This window comes from Lagopus muta, chromosome 4 (genome assembly GCF_023343835.1).
Source record: "Lagopus muta isolate bLagMut1 chromosome 4, bLagMut1 primary, whole genome shotgun sequence".
NCBI lineage: Eukaryota > Metazoa > Chordata > Aves > Galliformes > Phasianidae > Lagopus > Lagopus muta.
In genome coordinates this window covers 17,734,138-17,759,109 of record NC_064436.1, presented here as the reverse complement: position 1 = coordinate 17,759,109, position 24,972 = coordinate 17,734,138, and the positions used below count along the sequence as shown (strand labels likewise).

General features: G+C 38.1%; 1 protein-coding gene across 6 annotated transcripts in view; it reads right to left on the bottom strand.

Moving 5' to 3' along the window:
* Positions 1-24,972, bottom strand: part of GRID2 (glutamate ionotropic receptor delta type subunit 2) — a 693,845-nt gene that overhangs the window by 81,692 nt on the left and 587,181 nt on the right. For 3 of the 6 annotated variants that reach the window (XR_007376242.1, XM_048941590.1, XM_048941591.1), the window contains 2 exons: positions 16,151-16,289; positions 5,989-6,184 (listed from right to left, as the gene is read on the bottom strand). Coding sequence is in view for 5 of the 6 variants with exons in the window: in XM_048941590.1 (XP_048797547.1) it covers positions 5,989-6,184; positions 16,151-16,289 (335 nt within the window). In the remaining variant the exon portion in view is untranslated. Of the gene's footprint in view, positions 1-1,230; positions 1,492-1,519; positions 2,722-2,750; positions 4,320-5,988; positions 6,185-16,150; positions 16,290-24,972 lie in introns of those variants that run through there. The other 3 variants (XM_048941593.1, XM_048941592.1, XM_048941594.1) reach the window with 3 other exon arrangements.

Below are 24,972 nucleotides of genomic sequence, written 5' to 3'. Positions count from 1 at the left end.
TTTTGGAATTACCAGCTGACTTCCTTTGGTTTGAGAATCCCCAGGGATGAATTACAGATAGAAAATACTATGGTCTCAGGAATAGCATGGCCCACAGAAACTGAACAGATCTCAAATATTCTCCAAAATAAGAGAGGACTAAGAGGTAGAGCAAGCAAAGACAGTCATGGATGGGAGAACGGCCTGTCACCACAGCAGGATGCCTCTTAGTGACATCTGAGACTGCTAAAAGGACTGGCAAGGATTTGCAGATTGAAATTTAAACAGAGGTCATTAGTAACTCGGACGGAATTGTGGTGAGAGCACAAGGCGGAAAGTACATTTGGGAGCACATAAGATGAAACAGAAGGTGAACTAACATCAAGTTTTCAGGAAATTTTAGAGATGAAAGGAATACAGCACTCACTGGCTTGGTTGTTGGATGGATACATGTGTGCAGATCTATTTTTTGATATGCAGACTGACTCAAATTTTGCCTTAAATTGTGAATGGAATAAAGCCAAACTGCATAAAATAAGAACTTCCACAGGTATTCTACTCCAGATAAAAATCACTAGAAAGTCCAAGTTAGATCAAACTTTGGCATATGTTTTGGAATATTCATGAGGTAAAGGAAGCCTTTTGCTGAGCCCACCTTAAATACTGATAAAATGAGGCAACGAGAGGCTTTACATTTCACTTTTGAAACTAAATCCAGAATCCTCCTTGTGCTCTGTTAACCATCACAGTTCAGTTATTAAACATCCCAAACACCCTGATCCCAGGCTAATTCAGATATCTAACAGCCTTTTGATAACACCTGAAGGTAAGTTCATACTACATTTCCAGTGCTTTCTGGCCAGATATTTAGTAATCTGCATTTTTTTTTCACTGTTGTACGTTTGTTTAAGCACTAGATACAAGAGCAAAGATACACAGGATTGCAGAAGAAAATCATTCTCCAGGCTGGTTGTTCTTTAGGCTTACGCAAGTTGTGATAAGCTTGTTAGAAAAGTGTTTTGCAAGGAAATATAACCCACTCCCACCTTAAACTGACACACTGACAAGCTATGGTACTTTGACCATCACAGTGCCAGAGGATCGTGCATTCATCCTGTCATTATTAACAGCACACTGATGGTAAATTGGGCTCAGACTTGGAGTTGAGACTTGCTTTCCAGGAAGAGGCTGCAATACCACAAATAAGACAGAGACAGACCATCTGTGACCAATCAAAGCAAGGATGGCAGGTGAGTTTGGTACCCCTAAGCACCTGTCAGCTCCAAACCACAGACCATAAGGGAAAAGGCAATTGCAAAATAAACACATTGCACCCTCAGCTGAGGGGCTGAAACATCAATGTCTTAAGGATACTCCTGAACATTATTACTGGTGCAGAAGCAACAGAACATCTCATCTGTCCAAGAAGAATCACCTCCAGAGGCAGAGAGAAACCAGCGTATATGTTGATAATTAGTTTCCTAACCCAAAACTTTGCAATGCAGCTGATCCCTTTGGAGAGAAAACATACAGGAGATTGGAGTGCAGTACCAGCATTTTTATGTGCTCTTGCCTTTTTCATTTCTTATTCGTTCCACTACAGAACTACAGTATGGGTTCAATATCTAAAAAGTCTGCTTGGCTATCTCCTGTTTTTGATGTTCTTTTACTGGCTAGCTGCATTGTCAGAGATGTCCATAACATCGGACTTGAAAATATTAACTAGGTCCCTCTGTAATATAATGAGCGTATCTGCTACCAGAATGACAATTTCAATGGCAAGTTGGTAAATAAATCAGATTAATTACCTAGTTTAGGAGTTTTCTGCCCCATCAACAGATGCCATTACTGTTGCAAAGGAAGAATAACTGTGTCCCAGTCACTGATAATTTGTTCTAGCACAGATATGCAAATTATTATTACTCATTTCCTCCCCAGAAAAATCACCTCAGAAAAGCTTTGTTATGGCCTATTCATAAGTAGTTTAAACAATAATGTTATTACTGTTAAGAATATTCTCAGGAATGTAAAACTGTCATCCTGGAAAAATGAAAAGCCTCAGCAATTGTTCGCATGTTTCCAATACAGGTAAAATGACAGGAAAATGAAAATATCAAGACTAAATTTCTTTTGATATTGTGATCAGTTTTAGGGAGGAAATATGAATGCACTGGAATTGAGAGAGTAAAATGAGTTTGTATTGTATTGCACCATCCAAAAAACATTAATTATCCTGGCAGTCATCCTCAAGTTTCCTACAAGCTACATATTTTGCACACAGAGTTAAACAGACTGAGGTTACAAATGCATTTTGATTCTGCCTATGCAGCCTGGGAGAGGAATTTTCCACTTTATACTGCTGAGAAAAATGGAGATGCTGTAGGCTACAGTGTCTTGTTCAGAGGAATGAGGTGGGAAGGATAGGGCATTAGGTACTATTATACTCTAGGGAAGAAAGAGCAGACAGGGGCACAATGGAAGCACTTCATTATATTTTAAATGGGAATAGTTCCAAGGATAGGAAAGCCTGTGGTGCTTGTAAAGGATTAAGCAGGGTAATGTGCTTTTTAAGAAGACATAAAGAGGTATGTAATGTGATATGTTTAAGCCTAAATGATTTTCTTGGAGTCCTCAATGAATGTTTAAGCAGGCATGACTTAGGCCTTGGTAAATCCCCTCTGAATAAATAACTTCCCTGAAAATCGAGATTCCTTTGACGGAACGGGATGTATATTTTGTAACCTATGCAAAAAAAGGAAAATCAATTTGAGATACATGAAATACTTAGGAATAATAAAGGAAAAAAATAAAAGGAGACAAAAGTGACTATTCTGGAATAATCCAAGCATATACAGGAATACAGATAACTCTCCAACTGTTTTGATTTCACAAAGCAGGAAGGCCAACAGCTGAATGCTTCTCTTGCTCTGATATAGATCTTCAACTGCTTTTTGTTTTCCTTTGAGAAAAGAAGAGACAATAACCTACAGAAATTAGAAAAGTGCCTGTACTCTTCAGGCTTTCTCCAGTTTGAGGTATTCAAAACTGCTGTCCTTTCAAGGTAAATCCAACCAGCTGCTGTCTAACAGGACCTGATATACATGTGTAAACTGCTGTTCACGTGGATGCTCAATGATGTGTATGCATTTCATTTATGAGAAGGACAGAAGCAATATATATCAAACATCAGAAACTTAAATTAGCACAATTTTCCCATCCTTTTTTTCTTCCCTGCCTTACCCTCCCACCAGGAAAAACAAGTCAATGCTGCAGACATTCCGTTGCAAAATGGGATTTTATAATCATTGTCTTTGGGCTACAACTTGCTCTCACTTGCACAGGTGACTACGACTTGCTCTCACAGGCACCGACTTCTCCATGAAGTCTCTGGCCCAGCAAATGCATCTTCTTGCTGAGCAAGAAATAATACGCTGAATACATCAGCATTTGATCCCCCTCCTCCTGTTTAAAGATACATTCTACTGCTACTTTCCTCCAAATATTTCAAGAACACAAATGAGATAAAACAGTGGGATTTGAAGATATAAAAAAAATGCTTGGTTAAGCCTTTTTATATCCTGATGCCTGACTGTCTAAACATGTCATCTTGTGATGGGTAAACTCTGTTCACTTCAGAGAGAGTGCAGCAGGGCCTGGACATCCCACTGTTATGTGATGCTTTCATATTGGTTAACAAAGCACAAAGGGACACCCAGTGGTTCGTTTTGTCCAGAACTATAATCTGGTTGTGTTAGTGGCCCCAGTGCAGCCTGTTAAATTCATTCGAAGCTCCGAAAAGCATTACAAAGTATATATATAAGCAGAGAGGACCCACCAATTCCTTCCTGTAAAATGTTGTCTTTCAAGCTATTCCACAGATCATAGTCCCTGCCTTTTATCAATTATCTTTTGTAAAGGATACCACCCATAAAGCTGGTCAAGCACTGGAACAGGCTTCCTAGGGAGATGGTTGATGCCCCATGCCTGGCAGCATTTGAGAGTCACTTGTATAATGCCTTCAGTAACACAGTTTTAACTGTTGGTTAGCCCTGAAGAGGATGGGTAGTTGCACTAGGTAATCTTTCAAAGTCCCTTTCAACCTAACTGCTCCATTCCACTCTACTCTAATTTCCCATGCCTAAGAGTAGCTTTTATCATCACATTCATCTTCCAGCTGAGGGAGAAGTATCTCAAATGATTCCTGAAAGGGACAGCTTCAGTGGTATTTCTTGTGTTTGCTTGTAAATCAACAGAACTTTCTTCCTGAGCAATCCAAATATGATCTCCCAAAAGCTTTCATGTGAACAGCAGTTGGCGGATAACCTTTATCTTTGTTCTTCCTGTAAGGGAAAAGGAGGAGAGAAACTGCACACACATAGGTGGATATGTATATTCTTTGGAATCAAGCCCTTAGGTATTTTAAAATTGGAGTGTGTCTGGCTTGCTCACATACTGCAGTTTGGTTGTTTGACATCACTTGCAAGTGTTTATTCTCGGGAAGCAGAAAAATGGAAACCCAACAAAACCCAGACAGTTTTGATGGTGTAGGTTTTAAGACAGCAACTGCCACATTTCCAGGAATTAGAAATCAAAGATTATAATCCAGAATTACTTTCCAGTATGATATATCTGTTGTTTCTCCAGGTAAAAGCAATTTGTCAACACACTGCTGACTGTATTGAGTGCTATGCTTAGTGTGCTCTGGTTTTTGATTCTCCTGAACCCTCTAGTGTAATCTGGGAAGGAAACCAGGAAGTTCTTATAATACAAGAGGAAAATCCTATCTCTACCAGTTCTTTGTAAACTGAGCTAAAATGTGTATTCTTAAAAAAAAAAAAAAAAAAGCAATTTTATCCAGCCAACAAATCTTCAGACTGTTGTCTTTTTTTTTTCTTGTTTTCTCAGCTTACGCCTTTTTCTAAAGGAGTTTCAAAAGCGCAGCTTCCCACTCACTCATATCATTTTGTCCTTCAAACCAGAAAATATGATACCAGTTATACAGAGTGAACTAGTGATTGTTAAAACTCCAAACCACCTTTGTTCCTTTGTGGTTCCTTTATTACCAAGAGATAAACAGTGTTTCAATCATTCTTTTGAACACAGCATTTTCTTTTGAGTGTTTGTGTTGTGTCAAAACACAGAAATTACATGTTGCCCTGGCAAATGGATTCCAGTGAAAATGAAACACAGGGTTTGCTCCTGTCTTTAGAAGTCTTTAAATCAAACTTTAGATTAAGTACAACTTCATGGATATTTGTCCTGAATAATCAACACATTTTCAAATTCAAAATAAAATCTGCAAAACACAGTATTGACAAGTTTGATTTTAAAACTTAATGGGAAGACATAATGGTAGGGATAAAAGTTTACACTTTGACACCCATTAACCACTATTCACTTACAATGACCTGCTTCGTGAACTACTGTTCTTATAAATGCACTAGCTGTTAATCGAAAGCAAGGGAGGGAAACGTTACATTCACCAATGTTCCCACAAAGATTGACTCAAATTATGTTTCCTCAGTTAAAAGCATTATAAAATTTGTTGATCATTTTGTTCTACCCTCCTCTCTTGAAACATATGCGATTCAGACTTAACAGAAAGTCAAGATTTTCAGTGTTGGAAGCGTACAGAAGTTAATCAATGTCTTGTATCAAAAGTGCTTTAAACTTTGTACAGTACATTGCCATGCATCTTCTGGCATTAGCAGTCCAGTGATCCTATACTCATTTTGCATCCTGACAAATGCTTTCATCTCTCCTACCTATAAATCCTTTTCAGAGTGAACACTCTGAGTACTTAAATTTTAAAACTTAGTTGAAAACAAGTTACCTCACTGAGAAGTCCAAATCCCCTATGCTGATACAATGGGCTTGCAAAAATTGGTACAGGGCATAATCATTATCTGGATGCCAGTTCACCCCTAACAGTTAAAAGCAACAACTAAGCAAACCTGGTGTTTACAAGTGAGTCTCCAAATGAAAAGAAGAAGCAAGTCACAACAATACCTTCTGAATGCCTGCAGTCGACTCCAAGACATTGTTCTCTGAACCGTTACTTCTGTTAATCATCCGCCACATTTGGGAATACATGCTGTCCCTCTCAAAAGGATTCATCCCTTTCACTCGAACGTGTTCATAGACTGCAGAGTCCAAGACAGTGCCATAAGGAATATCCGTCTGCCTTGAGAGATCCTGGAGAGACCTTAATTGTTGGTACAGAAAAGAGACATAGGAGACTTAAAGCTACGTTTTCAACAGAAAGATACTGCAGGCAAGAAAAAGGCAATGTATAAAAAAAATGGCTGTGAAGCCAGTTTCTTTCTTTTTTTTTTTTTTTTTTTTAAAGACGACCTGAGTCTGAGCATTTTTGTGGTTTAAAAATACAAAAAGGAATATGAAATGAAAGGAAGGGGTGGAAAAAATGAAAATGAGTGAAAAGAGAACAACAGGGGCAAAGGGGAGAAAGAAGTGTTGCAGTCTCTCCAGCCAAACGTAGCAGATTAACTGTGTTAAATTCTCTTAACGGCTACACTCACCAAAAACAGCTTTCTGAGCTACCAGTTCATGTGGCAAAGAAGAGCTTTTTGGTGCAATTCCTGTGCTGAACAATGCACCCGCCACACAGAGCAGATTGCATCCTATACAATTTTCAGCAATGAGATGATTTCTCCTACAGTTTCATGAAATGCCTCTCTATTGTGGTTCACGTTACTCTGATAGATTTGCACTACTTTACATGTTATGTAGTCTCATTTGTTCCCTACAAACAGAAAAATATTAACCAGTTTAGAAGCTTCTAAAACACCTCAAATACAACTTTGTCAACCTTGCTTTGTCCTTAAAAAAAAAAAATATATATATATATATATATATATAATATATATATATATAATATATATAATATAATATAATAATATATAATATAATATAATATAATAATATATATATATAATATAATATATATATATAATATATAATATATAATATATATATATATATAAAAGACTTCACAGTCTTTTAAGTCTCCTTACCTCCTGGCCTTTATTTTTCTGCCCTACAGAATTACTCTCCCATACCTTTGTTTCTTAAATGGCATTTCAAAATAACTATTACAATACATCTAGTGCCTAAAATCCATTACAGCTTTCCTGGTACAAATTAACTTTGTATAAACTGCACAAATCTAATGGATGACACCTAAAGACAAATCAAGGATCTGAGTGCTGTCTTAAAGCAAGTTATAGCAAATTGTAAAAGCTCTTTGCAGATGCAGAAAATGCAAAGTCAATGGTAGGAAATTCATTAAAATCCAAGATGCATTTTTGAAACAAGTAAATTCAGAGGCTAGAAAAAGGATATTGCATAGGGGAAAAAATATGAATTCTTAAATGTCCCAGAAATGACACCAAAGACAACACATCTTGAAGGATATGTACACCACTGAGCACAACAGAAAGGAAGAAAAGAAGGAAGAAATCAATAGAGACCAATGGAAAGGTTTTAGAGGTTCGCTGAGTCAAAGAGAAATCCTTTAAAATTCAGATATATAGGCAAAGAAAAGCATTGAACAAGAGGTAAATTCTTAATAGATAACATATAGCAAATATGAGAGAGGGATAAATTAAAAAAATTAAAAATCTATTTAAAAATCTAAAATCCTCTCCTCTGTCTCCAACAAGAGGGCATTCCACTTCAAGAACACAAGCAACAGGAAAATGGTAAAGAATCAGTACACGTACAGGATTATCAAATGAGATCAAAACAGCTGTGAGATGAGGCTTTTACTGAAGCTGCACATATTGGTCTCTTACTACATAACTGAGATTTGCCCTTTTCTGAGGAAAAGAAAAAAAAAAACAAAAATGGGAGACTACGGTAGTCTAATGTGTCAGGAGATTCCTAAATTATTTGCTAGCAGACAAATTTACTCATAAACAAAATACTAGACAAATGGATGAAAACAAAACAAATAAAATTTAAAGATAGTCATTAGGTAGGTTTCTTCAGGGAAAACAACATTCATCTTAAAAATTACTAGAAAAAAATCAAAAGATTTTAAGAGGTCTTCATCAGACAATATAAAGAAGGGGGAAGTATGGACAGGTAAGAAGGAAGGAATTTAGGTAGGGATTGCTTGGGAGCACTTGACATAGAAGTCCGTGGGACCTGAGCGGTTTCACAAAGTGCACTGGGAGAGCAGACCTTATTTCTTGCAAGACTGCTCACTATCACCTTAAAAATGCAATTGAGACTGAGGGAGATCCATCCCCCTCATCTTGGAAAAAGGACATAACCAGACCGTCTTCAAAAATGATCAAAAGTGTGATTTAGGGAACTAAGGCAGCTCAGCCTTGATTCAATTTCCAACCGACAACATGGAGTGAGGTTCTCTTGAAGCACGTTTCTGAGCGTATGCAGGAAAAAAAGCTGACACAGGTTTACTAGGGCTTACTCAGGCTTAACCAACTGGATTGCCCTCTCCTTTAATAAAATGAATGAGTTTGCGGACAAGACCAGCACAATGGCTGCAAATTACCTTAAGTTTAGCCAGCATTCAGTACTGTCTCCCAAAATATTGTTATATCTAATTTATGTTATTAGGCCTGGCAATGCGGAAAAATCAAATGGCTGAAGGTACAAAGCTAGAAGGAGTGGCTGACACACCAAAAGGCTGTGCTGCCATTCAGTGAGACCCGGAGGTTGGGAAGAGAGGAACATTAGAAGGTTCTGCAAGGGCAAAAGTAAAATCTCACACCCAGGGAGGAATAATTGCATGCATCGGTACAGGTTAGGTAAAGGAGCTCTGCAGAGAAGGACGTAGTTGTCTGGGTAGCAAACAGGCTGGCCATGAGCCAGCAGTGTGCTTCTGCGACCAATCAGTGCTATTCTGGCATTCACTAAAGGGATCATGGCCAGCAGCAGGATGAGGGAGGTTATCCTCCCTCTCTACTGTACGCTGGTGAGGCTGTACCTGGAATACCACTTAAAGTACCAGGCTCCTCAGTTCAAGAAATACAAGCAGTTCCTAAGAGAGGCCACTGCCATGGTGACAAAGATGACGAGAGGCTTGGGGCATCTCCCTTATGAGGAATGGCTGTAAGATCTGGGACTGCTCCACCTGGAGAAGAAATAATACCTAAAGGGTGGTGCCATGTGGATGGGGCCAGGCTCTTTTCAGTGGTATCTTGTGACAGGACAAAAGGGGACACAGTAAGTTCTGTATGACATGAGGAAAAACTTATTTTGAGGACGTCAGAGCACTGAATTAGGCTGCTCAGTCTGAGAGTCTGTGGAGTCTCTGGAGATACTCAAGATCCATCTGGATGCTTTCCTGCACAACCTACTTTAGTAGGGAATCTGCATTAGCAGGGGGATTGAGGCTATTTAAGGACCTACAACTCAGTGTTTCTGTGAGTTCCCGACTGGATGATCATGCTCAAATAGTAGTAGTTAGGGGGTTGTATCACACCTGGAATCCAGTTACAAGTATCACAAGTACAAGGGAATTTATCTCTATCAATATCCTGGAAGAGGTGAGGAAGCACCCTGTTACCAGGTTGCAGGCAGCATGACTTAGGCACCTCAAGGACAAAACCTCCATTCAGATGAACCTAGAAAAAACTGGAGGAAGAGGCAAACAGGAACACTGAAATTCAGCAAGAAATGCAAAGCCCTGAACTGTGGTAGGAATAATGTTCTGCAGCAACCCACTCTGGGACGTGGCTGTCTGGGCAACAGCTCTGCAAAAAGGCATTCCAGTAGATAGAAGCATGCCTTGCTGAGAAATACTTAGTTTCACCATTACACAAAGTGTTGTGTAAAAAGAAGGTGCATCACAATTGCATTTATAGGCTGTCAAAAGCATCACTGACAAAAGGCACTAGACTAATGCAAGATGCTATATTCATCCATTCTTTATCAGTGCTGCCACTGCCAATATGCTTCTGTATCTCCTGACAGTGCTCAGAAGTGCAACAATCTGTCACAGGATACATATTGTAATGTCTGGTAATTGTTGTGTTATTTGTCATACATATTACTAGAAAAGTAAACAGAAAGTATTTATTGAGTCCCCAGTTCCTAACACCACCATCTAGCAAAACTGCAATCATTACTGGACTCTGTATAGCTACATAATATCTACTGTAACAAGCAACAAACGTTTTTCTGAAATATAATTGCTAACAGGTATATAAATGATACATATAACTGCTGCCACAAACAGCACAAAAGGAAAAAGAGCTCCTCTCTATATCTAGCAGCTGTAAAAGCAACCTTACTATTTTCATGTGGGGAAAAAATGCTAGACATAAGCAGCTGGTCCAGAGGGGTACTACAGAAAAGCATGGAGGAGTTCTCATTTTATCATGGAGAAAGAAGTGAGAGTGCCATCACACCCAAATGGATCACCAGCAGAGAAATAACAGGGATGATTATGTTGACGCCTTCAAGAAGGTGCATCCTAGCTGTCTATTCTGGCATTAACTACAGCCTGCAGCTCTTCACTACTTGGTGTTCTATACTAAAACAAAGGATGCCTTTCAACTTCCCTGTTCCTCAGCTTTGCACATTGTAGGCAACGCTCTACACTGAGAAAATAACAGTAGGTAGATGACAGTAAGATGGGTTTAAACTCTACAAATGCGAAAAATACTGAGGCCAGCTGAAAATTCCACTCACTGGTTCACTCAGTCCTATGCTGAGGAGTGAAAAAGGTTTGCAGACTCTGAAATGCCGGTGTGCTCACTGCTGTGCAGACAAGCTGCAGACAGGGAAAAGACTTATCACACCATTGACTACATCCCCTCACACAAACATGCCCAGTGGGATCATAATATGTATGACCTATTTCAGAAAGTGAGTTTTAATAACCAACATCTCCACAGACTTCCACAACGACATTCACAACCTAGCAGCCAAGTTATTGCAAAACAAAGAAAAGCAGCAAACCTTGACAGAACCAGTAAAATTATTAAACCATAGAGGTTCCTTCCTAAGAGAAAGATTTTTCTTTTGCCTCCAGCCTGGTTTGCAGGTTACACATTGCTTGATGTACCTTTATTCCTGGATTAAACAACTCATTTTCTGTTCAGACAACTACACTTAGTGGTGTCAAATGCTAAGTCTCAATGTATTACAGCTTGAACACACAATTGCCAGATGAGACCTCAGTAAGGAAAAAATTCTAGTTAAAGTGATGTATTTATTCATACTGATTATTCTCTGATGCAGCATTATCTGCTTCAGCTGAGGATTTAATTTTGCAGTAGTTTTACCGATTTCAGTTCAAACATCTGCAAAGCAAAGTAGATGTAAGATATGTAAGGGTATTACAAGCTCACATTTTAAGAAATTCTCTGTTTGGATTTCTTATTTCAAAGCAGTATGATGCAGAAACTGTCAGGTCATGACCTGATAAAGGGGCATGACCAGCCTTGGGAGCACATGTGCAAGCAATTCCCTTGGGCAATGGGAAGGGGTGAATCCAGGATCCATTCCTTCCTAACTTCATTTAAGGGCTGGCAACAAAAGGAGAAGCATACCTACTTGGAGGCCACCTCCTTTCAGATTTCCAGTGAGCCATGATCTTCAGAAAGAATAAGCTATTCCATTATTACTGAGTTTATTACTGCCCTTCCTGGGTAATCTGATACCAGTTAAAGATAACTCTACCAACTGCTGCCTATCCACGCATACAGTAGCAGGAGTGTTTAAAATCTAGTAAAAAGTAGAATTTGAAAAATTGCTATGAAGCTAAACATCTGTACCTAAGCTTGCATTTATACAAATTCTACTTAAAAGTAAATGACCAATCAGTGCAATACACAAGCTACAGTTGAGTTTATTTTTGATTATCAGTCATGAAGCATTTTGGGGGAAAAATATTATGTGGTCTTTGTTATATTTTCTCTAATTGTAATTACTGAGCCAATACAAACATTATCCTATACCGATTAACAATGCAAGGCTATTCTGAGGATGAATTGAGTTGAGGATGAATTAACAGCAGTTGTGTATTTTACAGCGTTTGTTGAGTTTGATTTTTCTGCACCTTAATCAAGCAGTAGAAATCAATTCACTACAGATTAAATACTTCTTTACTAAAAAAACCTGTCTCTGCTTTAAGCTCACAGAAAAATATTTTCACATTGAGTTTTACTTAAGTTTATTTTCCCTAGGCATATCCTCTTCCATAAACTCATTCTAGACAGAGAATTGATAATATGTTGTTCATGCATGTTAGCTAAAGGTGTTTGTAAAACAAAAAGCAAACAAAACGGTGAAAATGTAGAAAAATGAAAGGTCATTTTCACAGAGGGTTAACTAAATTCCTTTTTATATGATTACATCTTACTGAAGTCAGAGGCTTGGGCATGAAAATTTCTTTGTAGACCTGGGTTATAGCTTGTTTTAGGCTGGCTGTTACTAGCGTTGACTACTTCACAGCACTCTCTGCAAGGAACTCATCATTAAATTTTAGTTTATTTTTTCATTGCTTAGGTGCAAGTGCTCATTTGCTAATAAAGTGTGCATTTTTCTTCTTTCTTTTCCTATTACATTCAGGTTTAATTCATAGGTGACCCTAGGAAAAAGGACACAGGAAGCCAAGAGGTTTTTGATTGTTGGCAGTGACATCTGTGTCAGAAACTAAAAACATCACTTGCTAGGCAGTTTAGAGATCTGGGTGAACCATGCAGAAGGAGAGATTAAGGAACATTGTTTTTCTGAGCAAGGAAATGCCTACTTCAATTACAGCATTCTTGTGTAACACCCTTTGCTGAAAATATGCAGGCCATCACGTGGAGCCTTTTGAGCCTTGGAGACATCTTAGCTCAGTAAATTGTGGTTCAGGAAAGTTGTGAGAATTACTAGGCAATGTAAGCATGACCGAAGGCAAGCTTTACTGCCACGGTTCTACTATTTAGAGGTGGAGGTCTCACTTATCAAACGGGATGTACAACCTGTGTCTTCGAGAACACAACATGAACTTCCTATTTTACAGAAGATACAGACTCTTCCTGTACCACGTGCAATCATACATCTTAATCAAACTTCCTCATCTTCAGCAGTGGGCTAGATTTAAAACTAAACCTGAACCTAATCCCATCCTTTCTTACAACAAATCCTTTGGCTTCTCTGAGCCCCAATTTCTCTTCGCAGTTTCAATGCCTTTGGGATAGTGGTGACAGCTTACCTTACCAAAGGAAGCAGTACAGAATGAGCGCAGCCTGTTTCTCTGCCAGTGGACTCTTGAGTTGCATCAGAATTGAATGACAAAAACACTATAATGGAAAATAGTGGCTTGGTGATGAAATTCACAGCATCTTCATCTAGAAGAAATAGCTTGAGTCCTCCAAACTTATTTGGCACTTGCTGAGAAACTACTCTTGATTATCATTCACTCATGTTACATTTCAGACAGCAATCTAAAGATCTAAGAAATATCAAAATTACACTTTTCTTCACTGCCACAATGCTTTGGCATTTGAAATACCAAACAATGTCTGTCTTGATTTAAATAAGGTCTGAAACGTGGATCATGTGTGAATAAAAGATGCACTAGGAAATTCTTCATTACTTGCATCCCTATATTCCCAATCCTTACCACTAGTATTATCGTTACTGTTGCTAATGGTATTAAGAGTCAACATTTATTTGGAAACCACAATTTACAAACTGTAACTAATTTAGCTCAAATTTATCAGTGGAACAGATAACAATTCCTCCAGTCACAAATGAAGTTACACAGCAAAGAGCTACTTTGATATCCTCCGGGGAAAGAGTCCTTCCTGGTGCATTGCCTAATAACATTATGTGTGCTTTTCTTAAAATAAGCTTCTGGATACTCTTTAGGCTCTGACTAGGAAAAGTGGCCCCATCACAATAACAGCCAAAAGAGGAAAGAGTTCCATACAAAAGCTGGCTACATATCCAAAAGCTGAAATGCAGTAACTGCTGAAATATTTCATGGAAATGAAGCGTGCTGTGGGCTGTTCAAGTCCTCCTTTCCTTCATAAAAGATATCACAAGGACAACATGCTGTCATAGCTGGTGCTAGCTAGAAATCTGAAATGAAAACCCATTAACTACTTGCTACATCTGCACAAACCCACTGACTTCAATCTCTTTCGTGGTGTTTTTTTGTTTTTTTTTTTTTTTTTTTTTTTTCCAGAAGCTGACTGAATAGCATGTACTATGAGCAAAATCTGGTTTATTTTCTTTGGATGCTTAAGCTCATTCCCATTCTGGCCCTCTAAGTTCCCCAAGGTACAATTTGATCTGTTTAAAAAAAAAAATAGAGCATCAGCCTTTTTCTCTGTTGCTTATTCATGTTTCTCACTTTGCAGTAATTCAGCATGGTAAACAAACATCTTCTCTGTTATGTGTCGGTTTGAGTTCCAATTTCAGCAGTTTTGTAAACTAAAGTTTTACACTCCCATCATAGTTAGGATAACTTCATTCCCTAATGGATACTTAACACATCTAATTACTCTATTTCTAAGCTACAAGCACTTTGATAAATGTTTCTGTTCTTTCGCTTCAGAAGCTTTCCAGCTGCAACATTTTCTACTGAATAAAACATTATCAGTGACTTTGCCCATAAATAACACAGCACAAACACCAATGTAGTCACAACTGTATATAATCATCTCAGAATTCCACTGGGGGTTTTCTAGTGACATCATAATAAACTAAATAAAACTAAAATGCTGAAGATATATTAAATTATAGTTTGGATATATTTAATACATATTTACACACGATGAAAAACCTCAGATAATTCTCACAGCAATTTAAGCATTATTTTTTTAGACTACTTCAAAACCATAGGAGAAATAGCTTCAAAGGAGGATGCAGAAGATTACATATTCATAAGGAAAATCTGAATGACAGAATGCATCTTCATTTATTTTGCTTGCACAAAAACTCACGTTGCCGCCCAGTCTACATCAGTGTCTCACACTGTATCGGGAGCATTTCAAAGAGACTGGAAACAGCTGAAGGTTAGGTATCAAGAACTTAAGTGATGAGACAAAGAGGGTAAGAGGTTGATTCAACAACTGGAGTGAGGAAACTGAGTTTCCCTTAAAATCAGTGTTGAGATGGAGTATTAATCTGTTATCTTCCTGGAAAAAGAAATACAGCCAGAAGTGCCTCTTTACTAAAGCCACACTGTACTTTCCCAAAGAAGGATTCATGGGAAAGGCTAAGTTTGTCACTCTTGCATATCTGGGTATGCATAGCCTCAAGATTAGTGTTCAAGAATAGTGTTCTATTGAAAAATGACCAGCTGGTCCTTGGACAGCTTGGCTTACTGGTGTTTCTCTGTATTTAATAGTCTCTGATTTGACCCAGGAGGAAGGATTTAGGTGAGTGGTGGGACTTACAGCAACTTAGCACACTGTGTGTTGAGGGAGAGAAACTGGAGCACAAAAAGGAAAAGAAGAGAGCAGGACACCTAGAAAGATTTCTATGGTGTGGAGAGATGAGATGACTGGGGGAAAAAGGGATGGAAGAATACCACAAAAAGATGAAGATAGTTGTGTTTGGGAGGGATGAAGAAAAAGAATCAAAAGACAGGGTAAAAAAAGAGAACAACTTGTTTGATTTGTACTGAGAGCACACTGGAGTGGAAGTTGTGAAGACAACCAGTCAGTGATTTTTTTTTTTTTTCCTATTACCACATTATTTGCCTTTGCAAAAAGGTGAATCAGCTTTGAGCTCCCCACACTTGGAAGAAGCTCTAGGTCCCTCTTGTTCAAAGAGTTAGGGTACCATTACTGTACACTGCATTTGAACAGAAAGCATAGCCTAAAAACACATACCAGTAATTTGTATTTTTCCACTTCAGATACTGATATTCTAGTCATCTCAAACTCAGTTACTTCTTTCAAAACATGATATGTGTACATACATATGCATGTCTATGTGCCACTGAATAGTATGTGCCAGAAGTCAGCAATTCTGATGTTAAAGTGTCTCCAGAGGGGAAGTACTATGGAATACTTGAAGGCTTTGTTATGCTGTTTCATTAGCTTCTGAACAATTACTGAGGAGAGGGTTAACATTTTTCCCCTTTCTCACATTTAACTAGAACATTCATACCCTTCCACATGTACATATACATATTTACGCATCCTTCTTTTCCCTCAGTTTATCAACTTACTGGATAGAGTTCTCAATGCGCGTGATGGTGAGGAAAGCAGCTAGGTTTGCTGTGTAGGAGGAAATGACAATCAAAGCAAAAAGCCACCAAGCCCCCATCACCAGTCGTGTTGCCAGGGTTGTATAAGGGACTTCTCCTCCTGTGGGAAAGAAGGAAAAGCAAGAGTTGTAATTTGGCAGAAGGAAACCCAGATCTTCATTACTCAAGCTGTGTGCAGGAGACCTCGGGTCAGCAGGGTGCTCGCTTTCATAAAATTAGCAAAATCTTTGAGTTATGCTTTCTACGCACTGAAAGTAGTAAAGGAAAATCACAGTCAGCTATCATTATCATATTTAATCTGCTTTGCTACTGCGTCTTTAATTGCAATTCATCTGCCTATCTTATTCAGTAATGGAAGTCTCAACTTCAAGATCTCAGAACAAAGAGAAGAATAAATTCTTAAAATGTTCTTTCCTTAGACAGCTTATACACAGGCCTTGAGTTTTTCTTGAGTTCTGTGGAATATAAAGTTAAACCTAACCCATCAAAACACAATTATTTTTCACAGTTCTGTAGGCAAACAGATGCTCATAAGATCCATACATATGTGTACCACTTGCTTCAAGACCACCAGGACTTGAAAAAAGATCACGTGCTGAAAAAGAGCGCAAAACTACTTTGTGTTCCCACAGTTGCTTTTCCACAGAATTTAAATGGCATGCAAACAAAACATTCGCAGCAGTTAAATCTACCAGTGCTTTGGTGGCTCACAAGATCTGAGATGCTCACTACAGCCTGTGCGGACAGAGCCCTTTTTAGCAAACCATGAAAAACTTTTTATGTTATGCAAATAGCTGCTCCCAAAATATAAAATCTTTAGAGCACTCTTTTAGTTAAAAATGTGCAACACAGATTTTTAGATTTAAAGAAAATGAATTTTTAAAGATATCCATTTTGTCTGTAGTATAAGTAGCTGTACCAAAACAAGTGCCTAGGTGGGACAGGTGAATGCACCAAACATCCCCAGTAAACTGCTGAAGAAATTCACCCTTTCTTTCTCTCTTTCTCTCTCTCTCTCTCTACTCATCACTTTAAAAGGTATTCATTATGTTCAGGGAGTTTTCCCAGACGCAAAAATCTTATGACTTGACTGTGTAACAGAATGCATATGCAACGCAGCTTGTTATAGATTCAATCACCCACAAGTGTTTTGTACTTGATACTTCTGTAAAAACTTCTTCCTTTTTTTCCCCCTACTAAGTAAATTTATTGTAATTTTTTTCCCCATTACTCTTATCCTAAATAGAAGCAATTTTCAGTTGTGAACACAAATTACCAAGACATTTACTCAGTTCTAGAATATGACACACCACCTTGGGGACTCTGCATCACCAAACAAATGTGAAGCTTTTTTTCTACCTCAGTAACATGAAGTTCTGCCACAAGCTAAACAGTAACTGATTTCATTTAGTTATATTTACAGTATATAAATATTCAAATCTTTGCCTTTTAAGAACTCCAGCTTTGAAAGAAAAAAAAAAATCTATTATCCCTCTGCAGTCAGAAATAAATTTTCTTCTATCTCCCAGATGCCATGTAATTATCTTAAACAAGAATCTTCCAATCAGGTCAGGAGCTATTGCTTTAATATAAAGACTTTCAAAGATAAACATAAGCTTCAACACCTAAAGATTTGTTTGTTTGTTTTTGTCTCCTGCATAAGTTTTAAGCGATTTTTAATAGAAAGTCTCCACTCCACAACACTTGTTTTCCGAGATATCTTTGGAATATTTCATTTAAAAATGTTTTTCAATCAAATGAAAAGAGGTTTTACCAATTCATTGGAACAGACTGTTTGTCCTTTCAACTTTCAGGTGCTAATCCCTGCAGATAATCTTTGTTTTAAGTTGAAATGGGTAGAATGAGAGGAGAAACCAATGATCTCCTGGGCATCCTTGCATTTTCATTTTATAGCTTAATGAGTAGTTCTCATTTTAAGTTCTCATGTTTTTTATTGAAGTGAAGTGTCAGAAAAGAGAGGACTACTGAAAGTCACACACCTACCTCCTGGGCACAGCTCAAGTTTCCAACTGATGATGCTGTTCAGCCAGCAATTGTAAAATCTATAACAGATCCCTCAGTAATAGAGTTTGCTTTTGTTCATACAGTCTAGTTTTACACATGGGGAATGGTCCCCACCATTCACTGTTACCTTTTCTTTATCAATATCATTGTTAGCAATGGACTTAAAGTGACAGTCAGCGTTGCCTTCCCAGGTTGTTTAGTTCAACCTAATGTGCACTTATACCTTGTGTATGAGCAGTCAATAACTGAAAGTTGAAGACAAAGCTTGAATGTGACTACAAGAAGCACAGAAAAATAATTCAATGCTCAAAAAAATCTTTGCACTGATACTTCTTAAACCATTTCTAAAGCAGGTCTCATGCTGCAGCTGCATGGGAAAATGATCTCAAATCATTATAGGTAGCCTCCTCCAACTCACCCAGTGAAAAACAAAACAAAACTTAATAGAATCATAGAATTGTTTGTGTTTGAAGGTCCTTTGAAGGTCACCTAGTCTAACTTCCTGGCAATGAATAGGGGTACCTACAGCTAGGTCAGGTTGCTTAGAGCCTGGTCCAGCCTGGCTTTGAGTGTCTCTAAGGCTGGGACATCCACCACATCTCTAGGCAGCCTATTCCAGTGCTTCATTACTCTTATGATAAAAAATATTCTTCCTAATATTCAACCTAAATCTCCCTCTAAATGTGAAACCATTTCCCCTTGTCCTATCACCATAGGCCTTGCTAAAGAGTTGGTCTCCTTTCTTACAGCTATTTGTTAAGTTCTGAAAAGCTGCTCTCAGGTCTCCCTAGAGACCTCTTCCCCAGGATGAACAGCCCAAGTGCTCTCAGCCTGTGGTGTTCCACCCCTTAGGTCACTTTTGTGGCCCTCCTCTGGATGCATGTGCTCCAACAGGCCCACAGCTCTCCTGTTCTGAGGATAGCCTATCTGGATGTAGCACTCCAGGTGAGGTGTCATCAGTGTAGAGTAGGATAACTTCCCTTGACCTCGTGGTCATGTTTCTCTTGATGCAGCCCAGGATACATTTGACTGTTTGAGCTGTGAGGACATTGCTGGCTCTTGCCCATCTTGCTATCCACCAATACCCCTAAGTCCCTGTGAGCAGGGCTGCGCTCTGTCCTAACATCCCCCAGCTTCTATTGGTATTAGAGAGTTGTGATGACCCAGGTGCAAGACCATGCACTTGTATTTTTTTGAACCTCATAAAATTTACCTATGCCCACTGCTCAAGCCTGTCTAGGTTCCTCTAAATGGCATCTCATCCCTTACGTGTGTCAACCACACTACACAGCTTGGTGTCATCTGCAAATTTGCTGAGGGTGCACTCAATCCCTCTGTCAGTGTCATTGATGAAGACATTAAAGAGCATGACTCGCCATCAAAATGACTAGCTATAGCTATTGCTTTACTGTTACAGTATAATTTATTTGACATCTAGTAGGAGAGCAAATGCCATACAGTCTTGCTCTGTTGTGTTGCTTGCTACAAGACTTATTGTACTATGACAGCTCACCTTAAGAAACATCTTCATCCCAGTTTGGTTTCTAGATAAAATTCTCTATAGCTTTTTTTTCCTAGCATAAATTTACATGTTTCTTCATGCTGAAGAGCACCAAGTCAGTCAGGAGAGTAGCAACAGCTGGTTTTCCATTAATGTTACTGTGAAAAAGAATTACAGATCCTTTACAGTTACAGTTGCCGTTCTTGACTGTAAAGTACCATTTATGCACACCACCTAGGGCTCTGCTTTGTGAAAATATTCCCAGTATCTAGTATACATTTCATGTATATGTATAATCATGGATCACAGCCTATACTTATTAGGAGTACACATGTGACAGATACACACAAACAGAGTGCAAGGGAGGAGGCACCAAGAAGAGCATCCAATCTTTCCGCTGCTTTCTTTTATACTATGCCAGCAAAGCTTCAAAACCCAAAATGGCAAAGGGGTCTAGCTGCTGTCATGCAATTATGTTGGTGACGAGCGTAAAACCTATCCTACTGTACCTCATACCCATAGCAAAATTCATCCACAGTGTTAACTGCACCAAAAAGACTACTACTGTAGTATTCTGAGTAACTCCTAAAACTACTGAGTTCCTTTCACGACAAATTGAAATTAAAAACAATACTCAGCAATCCTGATACTTGGTATAGCTAAGGGATAGGTCTCAAACACAGATGCTGTATTCTTCTTTAGAGTTGTCCCTTTCAATACCCCTGCAGTACACAGAAAGGCTTAATGGAACACAAAATGCCACTACCTGTAGATTACGTGTTGAGGCTACAGTTTCCAGTACAATTCACTTGACACTTTTGTTGTACACTGAGAATAATTTCAAAACCTAAAATTGCCTTTAAAATTTACAGACTGCATGTGCAGAAAAAAATATTTTCTAAAGTAAACTAAGCTACCAAAAAAGCAATCTCATTTGAAGCTTTCCAAAACTGATTTACCTTAGAAGTGACAGTGAAAGCAATTACTTTTAGTCCTTCCACTCTCATCTAATGCAGTTCTCCTTCATTAACCCTAAACTAACTTAATGCCGGCCTACTTCAGACAATAGGCTTATACTAGAACTTAGGAATTTTTGTTTATTTTCATTTCCTTCCAGGAGTTTCAAACTAGCTATCAGCAGGCAAGAAAAATAATGCATTGTCTAAACAACACAAACAATGTAACATAATTATGTCAGACCTAAAAGAATAGACAAAAAGGCACAAGGTGACAAAATGTACGTACACAATTCTGTACAGATTTCTAATTCCTTTTAAATCATTCTTCCCCAATAAAGTTTAAATTAAAAACTGTAATACAGGATTATAGATGGATTATTAAAGTAGTTATTTACTACAATTATTTTTACTATGACTAAAGCAAATAATTTGGAAGCCTAGCACTCATAACGCTGAGAAAACATGCAACTGATCTGTAGTTAGATAAGTGTGCCTGTTTCAACTACAGCCCTTGCTTGAGTAGCTCTACGTGATCTGCCATGATTGTTAACCATTTATCTTTTGTCAGTCATTCTCCCTTAGGTTTGAATGATTTCAACTTTTTAAAGGTACTTTTAAAAACAGTGAGACACAAACACAGAAAATCAATAAAACATCATTACTTTACATCCTGAATTTGAAAGGTCTGTTAGATGACACATCTGAAGGCAGTTGAGAGCTATACTGGCAGCCTACCCACAGATACTCCATGTGTGAAGAGAGACTTCAGGAAAAAGGGTTAGGAAGAACACTAGAAGAACCGTATCTCCTGCAGTGTCTTTTTGTGAAAGGTGTGATAGAAATTGCAGAGACTAGATTCTTCCATAAACAAAATTCATCACCAATACCCACCATCAAAAGCTCTCATTTTTCTAACATATCTCAGTTGCCAATGACTCTGTCAAATTTCCATCATTTAAGCTAATATAGTCTCTGCTAGAGGTCAGTAGTGCTCTGAATTTCTGTGTGTGGACTCTTAGCCAGATTTGTTTCAATTTCAGGAACTGTGAAAAAGATGATAATTGAGACTGTTTTGCTGAGAAACTCTAATACTACTGAACTAGAAAGCAGGGATTTTAATTGTGCTTAAAACAGAGAGGTGAAGAAATAATAGGGCAGGTTATTTGGGGACAGATTTTGGCTCTGCTTTTACTTGCAAAAATCCTGCCCACACTGGGTGAATTAGCGGCCTTCAGAAAAAAGCACAAAGGACCGGGAATTGGCTGCAGCTTAGCCTTTAGCTTGTTAGAACAGTCACATCAATTACGCTGTGCATCTGCAATTTCCATTTGCACAAACATAAATTGTGGAGTTCTGCTGCAAACAGTTCAGATCAATGTATATCTCAGGCTTACTTCATGAAAGGGGCATTTAACAGAGAGTGGGTATAAGGGAATAGTTTTTATTAACAAAGATACAGGCATTTTGTATTTTTTTGCTGTTTTTGTGACATGAAACAAAACTTAAAAGATTGGCTAAGCTCTATTATACTTTAAAAAGCTCTGCAAAGCACAGCTCTTCAAAAGCATCATCTTTTGAGGCATTAGCTATCCCTATTGTTCTGTTGGACACTTTCTTGATAATGTAAAATCTTTCCTGTCTTCAATTGAAGATGTTCAATTCAATTGGGACAGAAAAAAGTAATAAACTCCTTGCAGTCAATGAAGCCTGCATCCATTTCTACCAGCCATGAAAAAAATGCAGCTTGGTGGTTGTTCAAAAAATCCCTCATCACACATTTTTTCTTCCTGTCTTTTCATTCTTCACCCATATTTTTCTATTCTTCCTTGAATTGTGCAGAGTGCATTCATTTCCATGAGATATAAGCTGGCATGTCACAACCTGAGTTTGTAATTTTACATTGTGTGCTGAAGGTAATATCCATTGACCACAGCAGACATTATATATATTCTTCAATCGGAGAATACAACTCCTTGAATCGGTAATGCCTTCCAAGCAAGCTTGTAAATCAGTAGCTGCAATCCCTAGCCTTGCAAATATTAGCAGATTGCATGGCATTGCAAGCAGGGAAAGGAATAAGCATGAGGCAGCGTGGTGGCCAGATTTTACAGTCTAGACAGGTTCAAGAGCCAGCTCTTGCTTTTTTATTCACCACATAACTTTTCACTTCTTTCCTAATGCCTTGTTTTCATCAGATGATGTTTTATTATTGTTATTGTTTTAATGAAAAGACATACCAGATATTTTGTTTCATACCTGAAACAAACCCTCAGACTTTACTCCCTAAACAGAAAGCACTGGGCCTCAGTTGGAAACAGTAGGGTTTGCAGGGTGATAGCCTTTTTAATGAAATAAGCAAACAAGATAACTCCACTACTAACACAACAACAACAAAAATTCAAAACTCTACAGTGATTATAGAAGCCTCTATCAAATAGAAAAGACATGGGGATTTTCACTGTTAAGATATCCTCTGTTACAATTGGACAGATTAACGCAGTGGAAAGGTGATACAGGAGTGTAACAGCAAAGGAACCAATGCAAATAGTGTACAGATGGCATGACAAAGAAAAAACAAAGGTGCTCACCCATCACTAAAGAAAAAGGTTCACAGGAAAGACTCCACAAGAGAGAGACCTTCAACCAGAGAACCTTTCCCACTGTCAGCCAGTCCTTAAACTGGGTCTAGGAGAGGTGGAGCCTGGCTCCACCAGTTCCAGTCACACAGGTAAACTGCCTTCACCTGTGCTCCCAGGGCTGATCCAGTTCTTTCCCCAGGTGTTCAATCAGTAGTTGAGGCATGACTCAACAGTTACCATGCATCCTCATATATAAATTTTCTAGAAATAAATGTGAAACTCATTTCAATATTTAAAACACATGAAACATTAAAATAATTTTGAGATCACTAGAATAGCAGGTATTTACTCCAGTCTAGCACTAAAATAATTTAGTGGAGCCATTGCACATTTCATAACAGTCTTCAAATTAGAAATATCAGAGACTTTTTTGATATCTGTGCATTCATCTTCCCAGTATACAAGCTAATAGTCATTTTCATATGCCTACTTGAACAGCATTACAGTTTGCTGAACACAAGTCTTTTATATGTCACCAAACACCACTTAAGGGGCAAGGATATCCTACCCTTCTCAATACCAAAAGTCTCCTTGAGTGTCTTCTGTTATCAGATTCCAGCAATAATTTCTCTCTTGAATGTCTGCTGTGTGTGTGGATATGGTGTAGCTCCCAGCAACACATTTTTTCCATATGCCACAGACATACTTGGGCTTTTTCTTTCCCCCTCCTTCTCTTGACAATTTTGAGGATAAGTAAAGTTTTAGGCATACATATACACACATATACATGTATGTAAAGCAATACAGTGCCTTTTATAGTGCTATATTTTGGAATTGTGAAGTTTGTCTATATTCTTGAAGACTTTCACACTGTTTTATCTATATATTAAGATGGGAGAGACTTCAGTTGAAGGTTCTGTGTTTTTTTTTTGTTTGTTTGTTTTGTTTTTAAAGCTTTACATAAAAATTTTCTTAAACTTGCCCAACCTTCTGGGACTCAAATCAGCAAAAAGTGGTACAGAGGTATACCTTTGCCAGATGTTTTAAAACATCTGGGAGTCCAGATTTACTGATTTAAAAATGCTGGTGTTAGTACCTGCCATTTAACATCTTTCCGAGTTGCTTTAAACATGGAACATTTAAATATCATCTGATACAAATCCAACACTCACTTCTCTCAAAATACAAAAATGTTCATTGTCTCTTTTGTGTAACTACTTTGAACAGCATTGATTTCACCTCATAATGTACCATCGACAATAAGGTTTCTTTAGCTCCTATGAAAACTCTAAAATCCTACTTCCTGTTCTTCTCAGTTGTGTACACTTACTCCCTGAAATTTGTAATTTCATTGCAACCAATATACCTTTTTTCCCCCCATCTCTTATTTAGGTGCATTTACGATATTTCAGCATGGGCAGAGCAAGACTTAAAACATAAATCATTTAGATCGAATTCTTCTATTTTATCTCACATTTTCCCTTATACATTACAGATATGCAGTAGAGGAGACAATTATCTGTGTTCCTGTCATTAGCATGTTTTCCCACAAGAAATCAATTCCTTTCAAGTTCTGAAATCCTCCAAAATACCTAATTCAATTTTGATATAGCACCTTCTTCCTATCCTTCTTCCCCTTTTGCCCACCTTGTCCATCTATCTTTCAGTACATGTTCGCACTCCAACCACATGAATCTTCCTGTCAGATTTGAGGATCAT